At 45.5% G+C, this 23,644-nt stretch overlaps 4 protein-coding genes across 4 annotated transcripts; 2 read left to right on the top strand and 2 right to left on the bottom strand.

Moving 5' to 3' along the window:
- Nucleotides 1–761: 761 nt before the first annotated feature.
- N7506_001885 (uncharacterized protein) lies at nucleotides 762–3,065 on the bottom strand (the record flags this gene model as incomplete). Its single annotated transcript, XM_056951181.1, has 2 exons — nucleotides 762–1,934; nucleotides 2,295–3,065. 2 exons carry the CDS (start codon nucleotides 3,063–3,065, stop codon nucleotides 762–764), a joined length of 1,944 nt encoding a protein of 647 aa, XP_056817096.1.
- Nucleotides 3,066–8,473: 5,408 nt separating this feature from the next.
- On the top strand, nucleotides 8,474–9,240 carry N7506_001884 (uncharacterized protein; the record flags this gene model as incomplete). Its single annotated transcript, XM_056951180.1, has 2 exons — nucleotides 8,474–8,931; nucleotides 9,042–9,240. The coding sequence occupies 2 exons, from the start codon at nucleotides 8,474–8,476 to the stop codon at nucleotides 9,238–9,240; spliced, it is 657 nt and encodes a 218-aa protein (XP_056817095.1).
- Nucleotides 9,241–10,638: 1,398 nt separating this feature from the next.
- N7506_001883 (class I SAM-dependent methyltransferase) lies at nucleotides 10,639–11,676 on the top strand (the record flags this gene model as incomplete). The annotated part of the gene is made up of 1 exon (XM_056951179.1): nucleotides 10,639–11,676. One exon carries the CDS (start codon nucleotides 10,639–10,641, stop codon nucleotides 11,674–11,676), a length of 1,038 nt encoding a protein of 345 aa, XP_056817094.1.
- A 3,236-nt stretch (nucleotides 11,677–14,912) lies between these two features.
- On the bottom strand, nucleotides 14,913–15,578 carry N7506_001882 (uncharacterized protein; the record flags this gene model as incomplete). Its single annotated transcript, XM_056951178.1, has 1 exon — nucleotides 14,913–15,578. The coding sequence occupies one exon, from the start codon at nucleotides 15,576–15,578 to the stop codon at nucleotides 14,913–14,915; it is 666 nt and encodes a 221-aa protein (XP_056817093.1).
- Nucleotides 15,579–23,644: the final 8,066 nt, after the last annotated feature.

The raw sequence follows: 23,644 nt of genomic DNA, 5'->3' as shown, positions 1-23,644 counted from the left end.
AATTGAGCCTACATATAGATTGCTGATTCCACAAATCCCAGACACAAACGATTTTGTAGATAAGTTATTGCTCTGTGGTAAGAACTGCAGGTTGAGCATTGGAGAAGCAATAAAACATGAATAAATCTGAAGCTTGCCCTCTGAATGCTGCTGAAGTGAAAGGCTACTGCGTGGTCACTTACGAGAGTGAGAGATTGAATACATAAGAGTCAGAATCCGCCATATCTTTTGATCACCTTAAGTTATTTTAGGGAATAAAGCACTAAGCCAGCCCTAGTTAAATGCAGCAAAGTGTTGAAAATGAAACTAGATTGAAAATCGTCCTTCGGAATGGATCTTATCTTTCAATTAACCATCCCATTAAGAGCGTACCTTCATACAAAATGATAGGTAGTTCATGATGGAGCAGCATAGACCGACGTCACATAGAACTGCTCGCAAAGTCTGTTCAAAGAGCAAGAAATTTCTCATAATTAATTATGGAACAAGTGTCATCGTTTATACGTTGATAGAAAATACATCGACGGCTGCGCTTTCCCATGGACGCGTCACTCTTGTAATAGAGTTAGTCGGAGTATATAGTGTTGAGCAATAAGCGACTTCCCCGCCTGCTCTACTTTAGGGGTGGATTTCGAATATCGAATAGTCGAATATTCGAAAATAATTGAATTTCGAATTCGAATAATCTGGATATTCCTGCTTACTAAAATCTTTTCGAATAACAATATCTTTATTCGAAATTCATTCGATTAATTCAAAACCTAGCACGTGCTCACCGTCGAACCCTCTGGTTTATATACATCCCGCAACAATACCAGCCGTCTCATTGTTTCCCCATGTAGAGAGTGTCTTCTCAAACCTAACAAATCTCTACCACTATTAAAGAGTCTCTCCACTGCAACCTCTGATGCTGGAATCGCTAAATAATCCCTAGCAGCTGAGCCAACGCGTGGATACTCATGGCAATGAGCCCTCCACCAAGAGAAAAGCCACTCCTTGTCCTGTACAGCCGGATCCTGAGCTGTCACAACCCCATCTTCATAGTACCTGTCAATATCAGAGTGTTGACGTCTTGGTGGCTGTAATTTTTGAAGAATCCGGGCCTCTATCGTTCTTGCTGCTGGTTCGATCGGGCTACTTCTGACAGTGGAGTCCGGCCGAGGCGACGGCGGATACTGCTCATGAAGTAATCCTTTTATGTGACTTATAACCTTCGGCGCACTGACTTTGTCCAACACTTTTTCCAGCAACAATGTTTTGAATCGTGGGTCGAGAACTTGGGCCACGTAATAGGCATCTTGTCCATCCATTAGTTCATAATACTTTTTGAACTTGTCCAGCCCGGAGGATACTGCAGAAGCAATATCTGGACTTAGTCCAGAGAATTCTCCCTCCCTGGATGAAGCATCATTCAGTATATCGTGAAGATCATAGTAGATGGGTATTGCAAGGCTGATCTGGGGCTGGCGCTTGGAAACGGTGAGTGTGAACTCCTCAAATTTCGCAAGAATGAGCTCAATTTGATGGAGATACTCCCAGTCTTCAGTCGTGAAGGGTGGAAGGTAGGCTTGGTTGTCAATCCACTTTTTGATTTGTTGCTTTGCCTGTAAGGCGTCCCTGATCATTCGAAATGTCGAATTCCACCTTGTGTCAACATCATACTCTATGAACTTATCATTCAATCGATGTGTTTGGCAAACCACCTTCCATTGCTGTTTTCTCTGTGGTGTTCTTGCGATCCAGAGGCTCATGATTCGAAGGCGGGATACCACAGAGTGCATCCCAATCTCTTTGTTCTCCTGCATAAGATCGCATGCTGTAACTGCTGTCTTGTTATCACCAGACTTCAGCGCAGAGAGTATATCGTCAACAATCAGATTGAGGACATGAGCCAGACAGCGGATATAGCTGCCCGCTCCTTGGAAACGAAGGATCTCTGTCTCCTCAACAGCTATCTCAGGACGGTGAAGTTTCTCTTTCAAGTTGAAAAATAGCTCTGATATCAATGATTCGTTATTGGAGGCATTGTCCGCAGTGATGGTGAGAACTTTGCGTTCAACTTCAAGCTCCTCGAGTGTTCTGTGAAGTAGATCTACCATATTCTCTCCAGTGTGGGCCCCATGCATCTCGGCAAACTCAAGCACGCGTTCATGATAGTGAAAATCACTGTCTAACCAGTGACCAATCACCCCTAATATCGGCTTTGAATTCTTACTTGTCCATACGTCCAACGACAATGCAATAGTCTGACAGGTGTTGGCCAGCAAGCTGATGAGTTGTTCTCTGCACAGAACGAATTCAGCGTCAATTCGACGAGCGACGGCCTTCCGGCATGTGAATGGAAGTGCGATGCCTGGAGTATCCTTGAAGATTTGTTGAAATGCTGGTGACTCAATTGCCGTAAAAGCCATGTTGTCCAGGACTGTCCATCTTATCAAGTTTTGCTCCAGCAGTTTTGATATTTCAGTTTCTGCTCTCTTCCTGAACAGGCTGCTTATGGATTGCTGCTTTATGCCACCATCCACAGCACCATCAGTGCTGTGGAGGAAAATCTCATGTTTAGCAATATGATTCTTCATGTTGGAAGTCGAAGTTGCTCTCGCAGAATCGGAAGTTTGCCAGTTACATCTTCTGCATTGAATTTTTCGGTCCTCGGCTGGTCTCTTGCTCCCTTTCCGTGACCAGAATTTGCCCGGGAGTGGAGACATGATAAATTGCGCCCACAGCGAGTCATTCTGCGGTCTGCCGCGAGTTGATAGTGTAGAGCGCTGAGATATCTCAGACGATCCGCAGACAGGAAACTCCGTCTGCTGAAGCGATTCCACTGGAGAGCTTCGGGCTTGATCTAATTGGCTCGCTGAATCATCCGGTGTTATGGGCTCCAGGGTTCCGGTTAAGCCTTCCAAACGAGGTCTCTTAAAGATGCGGTCTTCTGTTGGCGCTTCATCGTCACTTCCATCGTTCAAGAGATGGTAATCAATTCTCTGAGATCGCCGACAGTGTCTGGGAATGTAAGGAGAGACAATTTCCATTGCAGGTGAAGAAGAAAGACTGCTATCAGCCATTGCGATAAGATAGACACGCTTGAATATCTTGATTCATGTTACAAGGTCCATATGAAAAAGGGGTTTGTGGTAAATGAAGAGTACGCGACGAAACCACGCTAAATCACGGGTACATTCACGGGGGCGTCAGCCAATTATCCTACGCGGTCAATTTCTTGGCGGAGTTTCGAATAACATTTCGAATACGGATAGTGATACCTCAAAACGTTTTCGAATTCGAATAAGGGAAAACTCTATTCGAATCCACCCCTACTCTACTTCCCAGGATCATTTTAATACTCAAGTTGAATTTCACCACCGCAATCCAAGCATGTGGGCATATTTTAGCACAATGACCCAAGGGACACGAAAATGATTACTCGCGAATCTCACGTGAGCATAGGTTACGTCATACACGAATCTCGCCCCAGTGATTAGGACTATCATATACGCGGCTAGGTCCAACTAAATGGTTGGATAGGTGATAACAGGGCCAACCTTGCCGCCCCTTGGTGCCGTTGGGTGGACTTGCTCATCGACAAGGACTGTGCAATATTCATCAGAGAGTTTTATCTTTCCCAGACTTGTCTTTTTTGGAAGCAAAGAATCAAGCACCGTTGTTACGTATATATATATATATATATATGTAGCATTAAAAAAATCTACCTGGCATTTTCTACATCTAGTATCCAGCAACGTACAAAAAGATTCATCCTGTATGAATGGTATTTTCATCCACATTGATTGGTAAATCAGTAATCACACGAGCGAAGAAGATTTCTCTTTAGTCGTTTGGCTATTTTGTTACTAGAGTCGAATGATCGTACACTGGTGGGTTTAATTTGATCTACATAATAGCAAAAAAAAAAAAAAAAACGGTAAAAGAATTAACAGCCCGAATCAAGTATGGATCAAATTCAAATTCTTGGCATAAAGATAATATGAGCTTGGCTCTGTCTACTTGGGCAATAACGGAAATTATTGGTAGTTCCGATAGGATGATATTTCTGCAGCAATTCATACCAGAATTGCGTGAAGCAGATAGCGGGGAATGCATCTCCGCCTAATAAGATCAATCCTAGCTTGCATTCTTGTTATAGATTACTTATAAGAACAAAACCAAGCAGAACGTGATCTGCGTATATCGTCGGAAGAATGGAACTATGAGACTACTTTTTTTAGAAAATGAATCTTAGGGTTTTATTCATGCATTCCTAGGTATCAACACCCCCCCCCGTCTCGCATTCTTTCTGAGTTCACAAAACTAGTGACATAATATCAATCAATTTTTCTAATTTGATACATTTCTCATATGATCTCTACTTCTCGCGTCTAGAAGTTCATCGGGTATCACAGTCGAATTTCTCCCTCGCCATTCAGTCCATGCAAGATGTCAAAGCGCAAGACACTCTCAACTTCAAATTGACCAAGTTCACTTTGATTTATCAGGTCTAGCCATGCAGAAAATGAAAGAAATAAATGTATTTGACCGTGGTATAAAGGTAAGGCTTCCGGGAAACATTGTTTTATGTTTGTTTTTCAATTTCTGCCCCATGCTAATCTAGAATTGACAACAACTTCAGAGGCCTGAGGCAGCCATGGAAGATAGTTCCACGATTGTGAACCTGGGAGTTAAGGGGTTTTTCGGTCCTGGCAGCCCCAACAAAGAACGATCATTTTGTTGGTGACAAGGAGCGAAAGCGTTCTCATATTTCTCTTTCATCCGAAGACAAGGTGAGATAATCTTCTACTACCTTGAAAATCGTTGAAGTAACTGAGCTCTAGCAGAAACTCGTAAATGGAGCAAAAAGGCTGTTGAGAGCAATCGACAAGGAACCATTAAACTGCAAATTGGGGCCTACTTGTTCGAGCAAGAACTCCATAGATGCGAAGAGGAAATTTTTGGAAATCAGCGGGAAAGCAAGTCTCTCCATATTTGAGCCTGTCCAAGAAGCCCACTGTATGCCATCGAGTATCTTGGATATCATCGGGAATCATCAACAGGATACGTTTGCCAGAAGCTATGAACTCACCAAGGACCGGTTTTATGCTGGCAGGGTTGACATTGAGAATTTCAATTCCCCATAAGCGTGGCGCTACATGCATACTGGTTTTCTTTCAACCGCGATCCCGGGTTCTTCGAATAAGTCTTTAGGCCTATGTTAGGGGGTTTCGGTACCCTAGAAAAAAAAATCATGTACATCCCCAATCCAGAATTTTCCTAGCCCATAAGTTACTCGCAGAATGAGCTCGATATATGAGCCAATAGCTAAGTCGCACCACCATAATTGACCATAGAATTCGCCCAAAGGTTTCAACGGTCCTCTTGACTTATTTGAAAATCTACGCTTTATAATTGCAAACAAGAGCTCGTTGGGCGATTCTAGATTCTTTTCAAGGATTCCTTGGGCCTGGCTTAATGCTTGAACTTAACGATGGGCTATTGCCAAAAAAAAGGCTATCGCTGGCAGCTCGGGAAATGACCCCTTGTATTCTTAGGATTCACTCTCCTACGGAACGTGGCCTGGATATTATCATCATCTCTAAGACGGTTCATGGATTGGCCATATAATATCTCAAGCTAATATTGATCCCAGGAAAATTTTCGATACAGAGAGTTCGCTTGGTCTTCTTGCCTCAAGGGACATACTTTTTGCTGTTGATTGACAACCTTCTGAAAACTTGCACTGGAAGTCAATCAATGTTTCCATCCGCATCTTTTTAATCTGCTATATTTTTTGCCAGATTGTTGAGAATCTGCTTCCAACCATAAGGAAACCCTCACTGTTCGGTGAACCAACGCGGCTGATCAAGAACCATTTCTTGAACCAGGGAGTTCAATCAAGTCCGGCTAGTGATCAAGTAACAAACATAGCTCAAGTTAATATTTTCTATGGGTTTAGAACTCACATGCTGTTGGTGTTCGGTGGTTTTTCATTTCAACGTTGATGTAAACGTTGACATCAATTTTCTGACATCATTCACCACCCGTACATCTTCGAAGGTGCTTATCTGAGGGTACTCAGCGAATATATCAGCAGGATACTACCAAGCTATTGTGAACAAGGCTAAAGCCTCTGGTGCTCCTGGAAGCGTCTAAACGACTCCACCGGTCCTAATTTCTACTGTGGCTTTTGCCGCGGCTGAATCATGACCCAATAGCAATTCCCTTCCCCATGTTTCTATTCAATAGCAACTACAATCTGGCAGCCAGGTTCCTCCAGGGAATGCACTTCCAATCAATTGGGTGTTGGAAGCACTCGGATACCACAGCTGGATTAAATGATCCGATCGTCGAACTGGTCTACGTACTATGATTGAGGCAACAAACCAACATCCGCAGTGATCCTGGTAGCCGGCATTGATATTGGTAGTCCGCGAAAAATGGATAATGGATATAACTTTGATGGTGGACATCAAACACTGAAAAGCTCATGATTGTCCCGTGGTGGATGCTACCATGCCCTCAATTTGCTCTTATGACTCGCTAGTACAGCATCATGACTAGCAAATCCAAAGAATCACCATGGATTATAAGCTGCCACAGGTACTAAAGAGGTCCAATACCCCAGACACAGAAGGACATAATAGACTTATATGGCAAAATGGTAATGTTATCTTAATCTTTGAGGATCCATCGGCTTACTATCTATCGCATGGAGGCAATGAATCGACCGAAAAATTCCGTTGGGTCGTTCGTCCATTTATGCACGGAAATCGCGGCCACTCAAGCCAGGTTCTACAACCGTATGTTCACCAATCGACTGCCTCTGTAGCTACAGAGGTAGCTAGATCTGTTGGCAGCTCGAGCAACTCAACGATGTCTCCAAGTGCGATAAAGACTGAAAATCAAGACAGGCCCACTGAACGCGAGAGAAAGAGGAGCCGACTCCTCATACCTCCCACGAAAGCAAAATCGACACTCAACCTCCGCATCTCAAATCCAACGCCGTCCACAACTGGCGGTCCAAGAGATGCATCGAAAGAACACCTTTCCCTCACAGCAATTAGTAGGAAATTGGTTAGCGATACAATTCATTACCTACAAACGCTATCCGACCGCATTTTGATCGCCGACATCATCTCCTCCACGGAGTGAGTCAAGATGCATCTCGCCACGCAGTTGCTACAGAGCAGCTACGCAGATATCGTTGCGAGAGAAGATATAGGAATAGATGTTGTGTCCGAGTTTACTTCCCCACCAGCACAGCCAGAAGAAAAGTGCCAGGCATGTGCTGCTGCGGAAAATGAGCGGCTGTACGACTGAGGGTGATTCCTTATCATTGCTTTGTTGACATTTTTTGATAGAATAGCTGGTTTTTTGAAAATGAAAGTGCAATATATGTGCGTAAACATCACCATATTAATTAACATTAACCAATAGGCCATCACTTGTAGACTGCCTAAGTCTCTAGTACTGACAAAACAGGAGAAACTAGAGCGTCAATGTTGTTATTCAGGGGTATGAATTGTCTTGTTAATTTAGAGTGAAACATGTGCCTATATATGCAACAGTGAGCCAAGTTGATTGGAAATCAACTTGGTCGTCTGTATAGACACTTCGGAGCTAATTCCGAGGGTGCGGCTTGGTTCCTGATCTGCACCAGCTTCATATCACAACAACACCAACCATTTAGCGATAAATCCTCACGGAGTTATCGCACCTTTGAAATCGGATCCATAGTTTGTTAATTAACATAATCCGCGTTACATGTATTATGCAAACCAATTGCCAAGGGTCCTTCAGATTACATACGCCAGCACTGTCAAGTCACGTGTATTGTCCCACCTGATCGGGGCGAGACGCAATTGCGTTCGCCGCCACTTGCTCCCACACACGCTGTTTCTGTTTCTTATAAAAAAAAACTTACTTAGATACAATCATTATTCTTCCGGGAATACACTTGGGCAGTTCAATATCCGATCAGTTCTCAATCTGACTTGCTTGAATTTGCCGAGGCGATCTTCATTTAAGTCTAGGGACTCCTTGTTTATTCACCGATTGGATACACATCTTCCTACGCAGCCGCCCTTACCTCTGCAACCCACAAAGGCCCTGGCTTTCTCCCTTCGTATCCTCGAACAGCCTTTCTCTTCGCCGCCCACCATGACAACATTGCAGCCTAGTTCGGCTGAGAACACCATTCGCAAAACCCACATCGCTCAGGTAAGGAAGAATCCTTCGGAAGAAAAAAATGTAATATATATACCAATCGGGGATTTCTGGATTGCAGCAATAAGTCCGGACATCATAAGCCCCCAATATAGCCAACATCTCGCCCACCAAGAACTTCTTATGAACAAGCCTAGCTAAATTTGTTCTTCGCCAGGTATCTTCAAATCTGCGGTTTCGACTAGGCCTGGCCAAACTCAAATATCAACATGGCCCACTTCACGGCCTGCACTCAAGCCAATTCTTGGACGGCCACATGCCCCTCGACATCTCGGCGGAGGTTCTACGCAGTCGTTGCGGAACCCTATTGATTTCTCCGCCTCTCCAAGCCTCGACCTACCAGGAACCACCTCAATTAGCCCATAACAAGCATGCATTCTCCTCCAACTCTCCAGTGATGCAGTCGATGAGTTTGGTCAGTCGCAAGCGTCTTCAGTCGAATCCAACCTCTGTGCGCCCTAAAAAGGTACCTCAAGTCTCGCGGAAGAGGTCTTACCGGCCGGCAAAATCCTTCCCTAGCGCGCAGGGGCATCCTGCAGCCTCTATGGCTGCGGTTTTAGCTCCAGAAACACCGTCTGTTGTTCTTCGACTGTCTGACGAAGAAACCGATTCTGAGCTGCCGCTACCTAATCGCCAGAAGGCGAGCTCGACCATAGGTTCCTCCCCACCACTCATTTTCCCCCGAAAGCACACACGACTGGCACGAACCGACCGGTATGTTGAAGAAGCGAATACGTCAGACTTGTCACCGTATGTGGTTGACTCCCCCAGCCCCGCCCATGTAACTGGAAGTAATCAGGTCTTCCCCCTTATATTCCTCCAAGTCAGCATGCAGTTTTGCCATCAAAGACTCGCATACTAGATGGCGCGATGTTTGGGACCCTAGGAAATTCGAGCCCACAGTTCAATTTCGCCGATTTCGTGCATCTGACTTCCAGCCCGACACAGGCAGCCCGGGACACCCGCACGCATGGCAATTCTCTTCGCACCCCTACCACTACTAAGGAGACTGAAAATAATTGAGCATAAGCCTCGAGACTCTGTCTTCGTTGCGGGGAGTCTAAAGGGGCTTTGCAGCTTGTTTTCAAACCGTGGCCTTGAAACTCAGTTTCTGCCTCCCATGGCTCTTCTCCGCTCATTTGTGCCAAAATCCGTTCTAATTTTCTGCTTGTGCTTCTTCGGAAATGCAATGCGGTTCCTGCTGGATGATGGCCGCAATAGCAATGCGCAAGATCCCTATATACGGTGCTGCTACTCTGCTGATACCACGAGCTAGCGCTCACTCCGTATCTGCTGCAACACGACACAGACCTTGACATTGTGGTGGAGCGACTGATACACACCATATTTCTTCCATCACCATCTGCAATGTTCAGAATAGTTCCGTACCGTTTATAACCACCCAACTTGCTGATTAGCTAGCCGCCAACCTGGAACAGACCCACACGTCCTCTGCATCCCAGCCACCACGAATTAGGTCGCTCTTCCACCAAAGTGAAAGAGGGGTTCGAGATATACAGGTGATTTGATTCTCGTCTCTGTATCCGAACGCGAGTAAAAGGTCTATGCCCAATAGCTTACTATCAGAAGTACCCACCAAGAGCGCCTTGTTGGTCTAAAATTCGAAATGACTTGCTTTAGCGCTTGGTGGGTCAGAGATCAGCAGTGATATGAGCATTCCGAACAAATCTAATTATTTTCACATAAATGTCATCATACATGAGCTACCTTGAGCACAGCGACATTTTCTACCACTCTAGAGTGCCCTTCATCCGAGAACCTTAACCCTTGGTGCTTAAAAACTGCATTTCGAGGAACAGCTGTTTGGTGATAATTCATTGCTACGTACGAGACCTACCGATCCCTCGATCGTTGACATAAATTTGATTTGAATTCAGCCAGGAATGGGGACGGGACAGTGAGTTAAAATGCTCTTGAATACCTGCCATTGGTCCTTGACGAGCCGGGTTGGGGTGGACATGTTACAATAATGCGTTTTGCTTACAACCAGGGTTTGCAGAACGCTTGAGTGTCCGATGCGGAATGACTTTCGGGTATCAGGCGGATGATAATATCACCTGATCATGTGCATAGCCGATATACGGGCAGACGACCTTGAACTAAGCGCGCACTATCATTGGCTCTTATCACGGACCATGGGCGGGGATGACCATCCATCTTCCCCGACGAATTGGAGAGGCTCGAGGTGATATGATCAGCACGAAAGCTTTTTATCCAAAAGGTCGCTAACTTCTGTCTTCCCTTAGCATTGTTTGAGGCGCAATCTCTATTATGGGATTCTGAAAACAGCGGTTGGTACATAACACCCCCGCACCGCGAATACATAACCAACGCGTGTCAACACACACAATCCAGCCACTTTGTGAAAATCTCGTACCTGCTTGCGCACGCCTGTCCATAATGGCCAACAAGCTCGAAGATATCAAGATCGCTCCAGATTCAATTGTCCATCACCCCGAGTCGGGGACCTACGAGCCTGATGACTGGCAATCCGAGACCACTTCGATCGCAACCGATTTATACAAGGGTTTCATGGAAAACGGGAGGCGGTATCAAACGCTCAGAAGCTCCGAATACTTTAGCCCTGCCGATGAACAACAATTCGAGACCTACGAGATGGGTCATCTCGCTGCCCTGCTCATGAACTCCGAGAGAGCAAATCCATTGTATTGTGCGCCAGTCCAGAATCCAAGGCACGTGCTCGACATCGGCACTGGACAAGGCGCGTGGGCTATTGACATTGCTGATATGTTTCCTAACGCTGTTGTTCGGGGCGTCGATCTCTTTCCCCCGCCAAATAGTTGGATCCCGCCAAATTGTCTATTTGAGGTGGACGACGTGTTGCAACGATGGACTTGGCGTGAGAAATTTGATCTGATCCACCTGCGCCATGGCATTGGAGCGTTTACCCCCGACGAATGGGAATACCTATATAAGCAATGCTACGACAACCTTGAGCCTGGCGGCTGGTTTGAGCAAATTGAGATGGATATCCGCTGCGAGTGTGATGACGAAAGTATTCCGCCGGAGAGCGTATTGCTCACTTGGGGACCTCGTTTCTTTGCGGCTGGTGAAAAGCTTGGGAAGCCGCTCGATATTACGAAAACAATGCGTTCATTCATTGAAACTGCTGGCTTTGTTGACATCCACGAAGAGACCAAAAAGTGGCCGATTGGCCCCTGGCCACGAGATAAGTCGTTAAAGGCTGCTGGTATGGTGAATATCCAGCACTGGCTGGCTGGAATGGAGGGATATTCAATGTACTTGCTCACGAAGTACGGAGACCCAACGCCGTGGTCCAAGGATGAAGTCCTGGTATATGTTGCTCAGATGCGCAAGGCATTGAAGAACCCTCGGATCCATGCCTATCAGCGCGCGAAAAGGATTTGGGCTAGAAAACCATCATCAGATGGGTTTCCTTGTGAAGACCATTCTTAGGGTATTTATCAGTGATTTTCAGATTTGCAGAGAATGATTTGTCATGTTTCAACCCTGGTAAGCTCGCCAATAGCTTCAATTGTTTGAGTAAGGGGTGTGTGAAACAAACCCAGCGTAGCTTGTTGCGCCGCCGACTACGGAGGCGAGTTGACGTCCGTGAGGGCTAGGCCGTGGCAGGAAGGATTTGGGTGGTTGTGCGGAAACCAGCGGACCGCACCGATTCGAGAATCAGCATTGACTATTGAAGGCAATGCATCTCACCCTATCAGTGTCATTAAACAAGTCGTGACCGATTCTTCGCAGCCTCGTTGAAGCAGTGTGCTTTGAGTGTTCTTTGTAACTGGGCCCGCCGGTATGACCGCATGCCCACTTTTGATTTTTCTGCCGTACCTAGGTTGTTCTCTGTAACAAATATCTTCTGCCATGCGAATGACCACTTTGGGAACCACGATCCAAGTGATCATGCAGGAGGTAGAAGGATGGATGGTCGACAAGTAGATCCCGCCAAGCCGAATCGACAAATGCCCCGGTGTAGATCTATTCGGCGCCCTATCTGGCATCGTTCCTCGATACTCTCAGGACACCTTACCTGCAGCAATGCCTGTGAGCCGACAGTCCGGCAGTGAGGCAGATCGTTGAGACTTGATAATCTGCGGCAGTACGAAGGACAGTATTACCGATTCCATCTAATAACATTATAGTTCAGAGGTATGAATTAACTAACTTTTTATTTCAGTGATACATAAGCCTATACATTCCGTTGAAATAACAAGTCAGTTCATACCTCTGAACTATAATACTAGCTTCCAGGGCGTTTCCTAGCGTCTCGGCCAAAGAGGCGACAGGATTCTCTCCCGCATACAAGGCGCGCAGGAGGGATTTCTATTGGTCTTTCTGATTCTGATTCAAAGGATGCTGGTAGTGAACTTGGGGGCCGTAAGATGTAAGCGGGGTTTCCTAGGATCCAGACATCTACGGATTCAACGCTAGGTCCTAGTACTGTCCCATATGGGTAGTTAGCTTCCTAATGGCCGAATCCTACAAGATGAGATGCGAGGGCGAAGCGCCTCCCCTCCCCCCCTGCTGACCTGTACCGTATTATACAACGTGGATGAAGCGGAGAGGAATCTTGCTAGCGCCATTTGTTCATTCAACACCTACTGCTTCCTGATTCCCAAGGCAGGAAGTGCTGATCAGCTCCAATGAGCCCTTTTATTCTGCTGTCAAGATTATATTGAAATACACATCTCAAGTACTGTGCAATTGTCTCATTGGTTTATTCTAGTACTAGTGCCAACTAAGTCTCTCGGAAACGATAGACAGTGCCAAGTGAGTCATTGTTATCATACCGTAATTATTTCATGATCTTGATTTTGATCACCTGGACTCGGATACCAGTACCCGCAGTGATACAAATAAGCATACAGTGTTTACCGCCGGGTCTGTTTCGAATATCGATAAAATCTTTTTCAACAGAGCAAATGACAAAAGCTTGCAGATCAATTTTGTTGTAGTAACCAAGTGCGCAGATGGTTGCATTACATCTCTCTTATGTATCGGCAAGCGCGGCAAGACCTCTATATATTCTGCCATGACCCCGGTAACAAGTTCTAAAATAAAAAGTCTGTTGATAGCGGAGTTCACACTGTGTTATATCTTAAGCCTGCCGAATACAATTTTGATAGCCAAATCCCGTTTGTACCAGACAGCATCGCCATTTACCGGCTCAGTCGAAGAGGTGGCAAGATCACGTGACCATCACTACAAACTTGCTCGAAAAACATTCCTAAAGCGTGCTCCTCTCGGCGAGTGGGCAGAATTGTGGCGAATCAACGCAAAACGAATGCTAGTACAAGAGGAATTTATGATACAGCGAGCCAGACATCACCATGTCATCTAAATAATCGATGTATACTTTGATGATCAAAATCAACGCATGCATGAAATCAGATACGCAATCGTCATAGATTGCGCAGATAGTAACCTTCGTCATGACCTCCAGCCTAAAAAAGGCGTCGATATACGGTGGTTTGGCTGTTTGTCACAGGCTGTCTTCTATCTCCATGCTTCGAATATTCTATATGGAACCATCAAACCGGAGAACATATGTATCGATCAGAGGACAAGTCCTGTTGACAGATTTTGGCTTGTTGCAAAGAAGACTTGGGAAGATAGTTAAAGGTCGCAGCCAGTGGAACCTATTGTACGAGTATTGCGCTCCTGAACTGAGTGACAAAGGCATATCAGAAGAGACAGATGTGTTCTCTTTAGGGGCTGTCTTCTTGGAGATGCTCATCGCTTTGGACTACTCCGACAAGTTTGAAACCCTTCAGTCTATCTTGAAGCGCCCATGCCCCTCCGATGGAATATTATCTTGTGCGAACAATATCCACCAAGTCATTCATGGGTTGAGCAGGAACTTGATGGTCTCGGTTGGCATGACAAGAGAATTCGCTCTAATGCACGAAGCAACTCTACTCCCGACTTATGCCATTCTCCTCCAGAAATTTCCCCAGGTGGGCGACATTGAACAAGCCGATAGACTTTTGGAGCCGTCTACCAAAGCCCGTATCTGAAAATACTTGCTTAGGGTGGTCACAAAAGAGATATTCTTTCAGAGACATCAAGATTCGAGGTCACGTCCCGGCGAAATTTTCAAGAATATACTACTCTCGATCAGAATCTGTGTATAATACGAGAAACCACCAGAAAAAGACTAACGAGACTCTCTGAGGTTCTTTGGAGACCTGTTGCACTCAGACACGTCAATCCGGACTGTCGAGGAGGAGCAGGTCGAGCTTTTTAAGAATGCTGAGGTATGTGCAAATGCCTCGTTCATGTGGCTGTGCGATCGAAGTGCAACAGCTAATTAGTCAGGATCTCCTGTCAATATTTGCTCACTTTCTTTAAATATTACTTTCTAGTTCTTAAGGCTTACTTCCCTCGTTCTATGATTATCCAATACATCTGAAAGTATTATGAGGAGGAAGGGCGACCTTGAGCAAAGCTGCGCATCAAATGAGGTGAGGAATTGACTGAGCTTCTTGTAGTATTCGCAAACAATTTTGGCACCTGCTAGCTCCGATAGACAACCGGACGAAATACACTGCTGTCTCTCGGATTCTTGAAAATATCGCGCTAGCTGTCTTGCAGTTTTAGTTTTTTCATTCGCTGCGAGTAATCCATCTTATTGTAGATTGATCGATTCGTCGCACAAATTAACCAGTCTAACCAGGCTAACGAGAACGCGAGAAGCAAATTTTGGCGGGGAGCTTGACATTGTCGTGCGAAAGCTTCAGTTCAAACGATGTCTCTGAAATAACAATGTCGTTGGATCGAAGGAGTTGAACTTTGCCCGATCCATAAATAGAATAGTATGTTGATATAGGCCCATCAAGTTGGTTGAAAAGCTTGCTTTTCCACTGCCATGCCGCTGGAACCATGTCAGACTCAGCTTCGGAGTTTCCTGCGACCGCAGACATATGTAGTTTAATTCCATGGTGAAGTTGGAGTCCAAACATCGTCGGATAATCCTCGTACTTCCTTAGGCAATCCAGAAACAATTGCATTTCTTCATCCTTGAACCATGTCGGAGGCCCCAAGATTTTGAGCACAAGACATATTTCCTTAGAGCTGTCGTTCTTTTCCTGGCCAACAGAAGGGATTCCGAAGCCTATCACCACTGGCTTCACGTTGTATTGTTGAATGATGTGTAGAAGCCAGTCCTCGCTTTTGAAAATAGTAGCCCAGAGCCGCGAATATGACTCTTGTGTCTTCCGCCGAGGCAGTTTCAGAGAAGTGAGCACATTCGGCTTGAAAATAAGTGGTGCAGAGGAAATGATGTGATCGATGAGCTCTTTGGGAAGCCTCCGAAGAAGTCTCAACCTGTCTTTTGTGTTCATCTTGAGCGTGAATGTTCGAAAACAAGAGAGTGATAGCCAATAGGACTCTATTTTTCGGATTATATATCTGCCTGGCACTGTCTCTTGGCTGGCTGATCAATGGTGGAAGACGAAGTGGGACAGCGCACTCTGGTAATAAGTGCTGGGCAAGACATCGTTCTCGATAGTCCTTATATACTGACTAATAAAGGCCAAATCTGAGCTTACTATCATTTGTCTCACCAGATCTAACTTGAGACGCACGTTTCTGGAGCCAGTTAACAGTAAGCGCAACTTTTGATGTTCAATCCCACCTACTGTTAACCTCAGAAAGTGATCTATAAGATACAGTAATAAATAACAGATGAGACCTTGAAACCTAAATTGCAAAAGTCTTTCTTAATTGTAGTCTGTAACCGCACAAATGAGATTTCAAATGCTACACTACAAACCTAGTAGAATTTGTTGAGGGCTCAGTGTGATGTTATTGTGGCTGCAAACCATTCAAAACACAGGGATGCAGATAATTCGTCTTCAAGTATTGCTATCTGACAGAAATCAGTGACCAATACTGTATGGGTTTAATTAAAAACAATGAATGTGGCAATTTAGTAGGACATGCTAACAAAGAGTAATATGCACTTTTTTTGTGAGGTGTCTGATATTGATGTCGTAAGATATTCAAGGTAGATACCCGAAAATCGACATGCAGGTCCACCATATTTCGGACAGTATTCAAAGAATTCAAAATAGTGACTCCAGAAATAGCATAGCCAATGTGTTCCCACAATCAGTTCGTGTCCAACCAGGATCATCGAGTGAAGATTCCAGGGTAAGAATTCGGATTCCTAGAAACAGGAAATGACCCCAGGAGGTGAAGATGAGTTCCCAAAGAACAAAAAGCTCCTAGAATTGCTCTTGGCGTTTTCAGTATCAATTTATTAATTCCAGTCAGACTAACAATGTGTAAGGGCCTCACGTATACGTAGATGGGGATTGAGTTTTGTAGAAGAATAAACAATATTAAGAATAGCTATAGTCGAATCTAGATACAAGACGTCGCGCGAGGAAGGAAAAGGAACAAGCTTCCTCGCGTTCAGGGGAACCCATGTACACCATCTCGGTCCCGCAGGTCATTTCTCCAAACATCCTGTATACTTCATGTATATCTCTGACAAAACCGAGTTCTACCCCTGGGATCTCCACTATACGAACCTGATTGAATAAGAAACGGTTTTGGGACAAATTGACTGGATCTGGGAGCTGTCGTGCTCTTGGGGCCCTGCTTCGGGATCCTGGAGTCAGTATTCTGCTTCTGAGCTCTCGGAAAGCCCTCACAGAAAACCTTCACCAGACCTGCGCACAAATCTGCGTAATTCGCTACTCCTGAAATGGCTTAGCCATAGCCCCAAGAAACGCACTTGAGGTTCCAAAAGTTGATGAAACAGTCAATAGGAACATGACTTTGGTTCCCCGAGGTAAAAGTACTATGCCCCAGAAGCTACGTCGGGTTTCCTGGGGGCTACGTGGCTCCCAGAAGCTGCTTCTTTGCCCCCAGAATCCGCACTGATTCCCCTGGGAGCAACAGAGCCCCTAGGATCAAGATACGAATTTCCAGGGCTGACGAAGCTGTCCCTTCACATCAACGAGGGGACCGACTGATCAGGTCCCATTATCATCACCAATACCATTCTGTCGTGAGTCGCAACCACCGGAAGTGCCCATGGTGCGTATATCTCTATCAAGTTACACCAGCCAATACATAAACCTTGAAAAGCTCGGCGGCAGCAGCTGAGCATCTCTCGTCGATGAAGCGGCGACGAGGATGGCATCGTAGAGAAAGGTCTTTGTATAATTCCTTTGTGTTAAATTCCGAAGGTATAAACCATACTACTGGTCTAGAAGGAAAGGTGTGGCTCATTATTTTGACATGAGGCTGGTGCAGATCAGGAACCAAGCCGCACCGTCGGAATTAGCTCCGAAGTGTCTATGCAGACGATCAAGTTGATTTGAAATCAACTTGGCTAACTGTTGTATATATAGGCTCATGTATTCCTTTGAAATAAAAACACAGTCCACACTTCTGAATTACGATAGAACTACTAGCCCACTAAGATCTGCTGTGATACGAACATCTCAGATGACATATGTATAGAAAGACTTTATGTATGGGGGTTGAGGAGACACAGTACTATATGTATCATGAAATGTATTGTAGATCAGAGATAGTTGCCCTTTCGGTTTAGCCGCCGGGCATTAATAAATTGCTTGTGTGTATTCAACCGGTGAACACTTCCACTTTTCAATCAGAATTGCCGTCCGACTTTAAATGCATAGTTTTGATATTTGCAGTACCACCCAATGGTGACTCATCTTGTGCAAATGCCGTTGGCATGTGCTACATATTTAGAGAGTTGCAATCAGCCAACAATACTTTATTTTGAAGTGACATGGTCATGCCCTACGGTGGTAGCGGCGAGTCACACTCTCCTACACACGCTGATGACACAGTAATAGACCAGACGCATACTGAGATCAATTTCCTTTTGGCTGCCTCTCTGACTGTTGAGTTTGATAAATTTAGATTGCAGAGGTTGTGGAGTAGATCAAGAGGTTGAATGTAGTGAAACATACATCAGAAGTCAACCATTGCACTGTTGAAAATCTCTATTCAACGCGATGTTCACCAGAACGTGAATTCTAAGGAAATTGTACAGTACTGTTACTTCTTTTTAAATGAAGATTTCCCTCGAAGGCGTTCAACAACAATCGACCCTTGTCTAGGCGGCTCGCGCTTTGAAGAGAATAATGAGGAAGAGTGGTGAAGAGAGGGTGATGAGAAATTCCTGTTCAAATATAGGCGGCCATCATTAATCAACGATGTTTATGGCTAAGGGGTATTACTAGACCGAAATAATCTAATTGATGCTATGTGACGGAGAATGGAAGGAATTTTCAGGCATGTCCTCACTTTACGCCTGCTTCATCTTCTGAGTGGCTCAACGATTTTACTGAAGCGGCCATGGGCTCAGTGGCGCTATATGATAGAAAGGGTATAAGTAGCTTCTTGAATCCCGCAATTTCGATCGAAGGGGCTTACCGACTCATCCAAGATTGCCACCCCCGATATAGTCTTCCGAGGGAAAAATGCCCAATCTCAAACAGATTCCACGGGAGATCTTTGATCTTATAGTGGAAGGACTTAGTCCTAATTCCACCAAGAGTATGGCAGATGCCCTTCTATTCAGTGAGCCCCAAGAAAACATACTTTGGAGAGCGATCTTCAAGAATGATGGATGGATCAACAAGGCTCTCCAACTAGGAGCTTGCCCCGCACTTATTGGCCCAACACTGCATATGATCGGGATGCATGACAACAAAGGATCTCAGCGTCACCACATTCTTTTATCAATAAATGACTGGTCGGGTGATCTTCAATACGACAAACACCTTCTTTTCGGTTCTCTGAGAGCAGGGTATCGTTACGATGAAACAAACCTCCGGGTCACTCTCCCAGAAATCACTTTCACAAGTCCTGATAATCGAAAGATGAAGATTCCGGAGATTATACTTTACGTGAGTGATGTGATACGATCTGATGAAATCATCCATCTTTCGAAGAGAGCTATCAAGAGACTGTTTGAGAAAAGCATGGTTCGAACACAGTACTCTTTTTCCAGTCAAAAAAAAGTGTGCAGTCTCGAGAGTCCAAACATTTATGGAATAGGGGGAAATATTTCCAAACGAGGTGGACTGATCCCTATTTGTGGGATGAATCCTGTTTGCAACGGGAAAACATGGCAAACAACTTTGAAGGCATCCAAATGCCCCCGCGTGAGACCAGTTCTTAGTGCCGGCCAAAAAGGTCATATCATCGGCTGGGAACGAATCTTGAGACACGAGCCTTGGTAGATTCAATGCATGTGTGCCGATGGGAATACAATGGAGAAAAAAGGGAGGCATGTCTCCCACTTCAGGATCACGTCTTTAATTATTCGCGTTCTACTCATGTTATGTATTCATTGTGCATTACAAAACCAGATTACCAATACGATAGTTGCTGTCATATTGATATCCAAAGCAACACGCAGACGAATGGGGAGTTCATCCTGGGTCTGACCTATTCGGCGCTCTCAAACATCATGCCTTCGCACAATCGTCTTAGGGACTCTACTATATCAAGGCTTAGGCGCTATATGAACAGCCAATAATAAGGAAGACACACGCTTGGGGAAGCACTACCAAGAGAACTATTGCCTTTTTAAGACTAGTTCACTATGACCACATTTCAGAGCGTAACATAACAGCAGAAACTTCTTTTCAGAATTCAGCTATACGGGGGAGATTGAGTGTGTTTTAAGCGACGAGGTATTGTCCTATTTCGGCCGTTCATAAGAGAACAAGTTGCCAAACGGCGAGTAGAGTAGGAACGCAGGTCGCGAGTTCAAGGTCAAGATACAAATCAAAATCTGCCAGTATCAGCACAAATTACTTTGAAACAACAGGTACAGACCATTCTTGTTTGATTCGTGCATTTTGCTTCAAGACTCACCGTCAAATGCTGGTGATGAAATACAAAGTATAGAAAGTAGCAACTCGACGAGTGTTAGGAGGAACAGAATGCTGCAGGTGGGCAGGAATGTAATTCATCTTTACAGTACTGCAGAGTTGGTGAGATAATTTACCAATTGAATTTATTGATTGAAACCAAAGCATTTTCATCGCTTGATCTGGCTAGCCAACCAATCGTGGCCAATATTGGAGCAGTATGCTGGGTGGCTTGATGTAGCAAGCGGGTGATGGTTGACGACCTGCTGTGCGTAAATAACCCTCAACCTTGGTGGCCGTCAAGATTTCAAAAGCCGACCCGAGAAATGAGCTGCCCAGGGATCACAAAGCCCCAGAAAATCGTACGTAGCTTGCAGAATCTCCATCCCCACCATCACAAATCATTCACGCCCCTGTTGACAGCTCTATCGGCCCTGGGAATGCAAATACTGGCCCTGGGAGCAAGAGAGCTCCCAGGGGCTTGAGTGCGGTTTCTGGGGGCATATGCGCCGCTTCTAGGAGCCCTATAGCCCCCAGGAAGCCCAACGTAACTTCTGGGGCCTTGTACCTCCACCCCGGGGAACCAAAGTCATGTTCCTGTTGACAGTCTTAACAATTCCTGAAATCTCAAGCACGGTTCCTGGGGCCAAAACTGGCCTTCCAGGAGTAATTGAATGACGGAGATTTGTGCACAGGTCTAGTGAAGGTGTCATGCGAGGGCTTCCCGCGACCTCAGAGGGCAGTATATTGACTCTAGGGTCCAGAAGTGGGGTCCCAGGAGCATAACAGCTCCTGGGACCAGCCAATGTGTTCCCAGAACCATTTTGTATTCAATCAGGATTGCATAGTGGAGATCCCAGGGGTAACCTAGAACTCGGGATCCTGGAAACAGGAATTGGCCCCAGGAGCTAAAGAGGAGTTCCCAAAATATAAACAGCCCCTAGAGTTGCTTTTGGCTTTTCTAGGATCAATTTAGTAGTTCCCAGAGTCACATTAACAATGGTTGTTGATCAATATAGATGAGCTAGTTTTATTACGTCGTGAGGCGGTACGGATAGTGTTGTCGAGACTCGCCAGCCGACCCGCGAGCTATTTTTCTGCCAACACGGTCCGTCTTCGCGCTCCACAAGGCTCAGCTGAACTCGCTGTCGGCATTACTTTGGCCACCACCGTTAGGTATGTGCGCTTTTGATCTACTGGCACTCGGCTTCCAGCTACGACATCTAGAATGAAGCAAACTCCCGATGGGATTTTTAGGCTCATTTGCATTTCGTACTTGCAAATCTGAATCAGTCGCGTAGTGCTTGGAGTCAAACGATCAGGATTTCATTCATTCGGTTGCTAAGCTTGCCCAAAAACTTCATATCTCTGTTGCTGGTGCGAATGTCGCGGTCTGGTCGCGTGATGTCACGTGCGTCAGAAAGAACGCACACGTCTGAACATCAATGAAAGCACGATCGTATCCCACGACACTGCACTCTGCATTGCGGCCCGTGGTGGTGACTTGGAGATGGTCCAGGCACTATTACTCCATCACCAAATTGATGTCAACATCCGGAATGAATATTTCGAGGATCCGTTGATGTTGGCAGTCAAGGGTGGTCAGATCTCGATTGTTAATGCTCTTTTGGCAAACATCAGACTCCAAAGATTCAGTTTGAAGAGATCACTTGAGCTAGCAGGAGATAGCTGCCTCAAGAGGGCTATTCAGAACAGAATGGAAGCCGACAACTCTCATCAAACATTGTTGAGGCGGTCTCCGAGGATAAACTTTGGTGGTCTGTACAGTTAGCGACATCTAGACCTGTCATAATGCAATACCAGAAGGCTGTTCTCAGCATCGCTTGCCATGAACTCTCGGAATTAACTATCTGCATTCCTCCGTTGAACAGGTTCATTCACAGTAATGCCGCGTTCAGCTTCACCGAAGCCTACCTGTTTTACACCATCCAATTACCAAAACTGGACTTGCAAACTATAATCAAGTGCCCCTGCAACTCCTTTTTCTAAACCTCATCTTGTGTCCATTTTCACATTAAATTGAGTAAGTCGAGGTAAGCAGTAGGTTAGTTCGAGCGTGAACAGTTGAGGTAAACGTTGATCTAACCGTTGAGTCACTTTTTAAGGCGGTCGAATTCAGGCCGGCACGGTCATGGGTGGCAATGACAGCAGCCTTAGGGTGACTGCTGGGCTATAAAAGGCCCCCGAGTACAATTTACTTTGTATTTTATTCCAAAGGCTGCGATGGACCATCCAACTCCGCCTTCTCCATGTGACCGGCCAGCCAAGAGACAGTGGTGGTCTTCCCACGATCCAGAAGATGATAGCAACCTGCCAAGCCACCATCAGCAAGTTGCAAATCCTGTGGCCATTGAGTTTGAGGTTAGTCAAGCCCTTTTGGATAGCAAACGAACGAGATCACTAATACTGCATAGGTTCCAGTGCGCACACGCGGTTCCCTTACGGCGGAGTTCATGAAACTTCTACACTACAACGACGCCCTGGCTACACCATCCCTCAAACTGCTGGATCTGTACTTTTGCCTCTGGGAATGCTACGTCGTCAAATCTGCCGAGAAGATACGACTCGAGGAAGAGCAGCGACAGCTTCAAGAGTCAAATGAGTGGCTAGCAAAAGACAGCGAGGTTCTGCTAAAGCTCTGCGATGAGCAGAAATTGATACTTTCGGATCGAAAGCAAGCAGTTCGAGCACTTTGTAATGGTGTTGTTTCAGCTTTGCAATCCAGCAATACTCAAGCCTACCACGTTGATGGGCCTTGATGACTCTTGGTTCTATTGAGCGCCAGTGAAGACGGTCGCTCTTTGCTGGCTATTTACTTATTTGTCTTTATTCTGAACATGATTTCTCTTTCTGAAACCTATCCGATCACCGGTGAAGTTCTGTTGGATGCGGCAATGGAGTCAACGTTTCACCGCCGTTGATGCATCAAAGGTTTGACATTCGAGAACCTAGCATCGACCATGAACTGGGACCAGATTATAAAATTTCCTGCTCACACTGTGGTAGTCTGTTTCTCTCACTCTCTTTCAATCGCTATTTCTACTCTTGCCTTTGACAGCGAGTTTAGAGCAACAGTGAATAGGTCAAGCAAAAGTGGTCTGTACTTATTCTTCCTCTGATTCTTTGGTGCTAAACTTGGTAGGGTGTGATTTGGATCTCGATCTTCACACCATCTGGCAGGAGTCCTCTGGCATACCGACACCTCCTCCTTGTCTCGCTACCGACCCTGAACGGCCTCGGCAGATCCTCTCGGACGAGACTGAGCCTACAGGATGTGCGGTTTCAGGGCCATCCTCAATCGAAAGCTTTCTACAACCCACTTACGATAACGACAAGCTGTCGGTCTTCAAGTGGCTGGGTCCAGATCCTTTGTCCGTGTCTACTCAGGCTAGCGACATTTTCTTCTTCATGTCAGCGTTCGCTTTCCCCACAGAAGTGCACTGCATAGAGTTTCGACTGGTCCAATTTGACCGAAAGTCTGGCGAGATCACAGGAGAGTATCTGTTCTTCCTCCCCAA

The sequence above is a fragment of the Penicillium brevicompactum genome (genome assembly GCF_028827555.1).
Source record: "Penicillium brevicompactum strain IBT 35665 chromosome Unknown utg000001l_segment0_segment0, whole genome shotgun sequence".
Classification (NCBI taxonomy): Eukaryota; Fungi; Ascomycota; class Eurotiomycetes; order Eurotiales; family Aspergillaceae; genus Penicillium; species Penicillium brevicompactum.
Note: the sequence above shows the minus strand (reverse complement) of the source record. Positions and strands in the feature narration are given on the sequence as shown.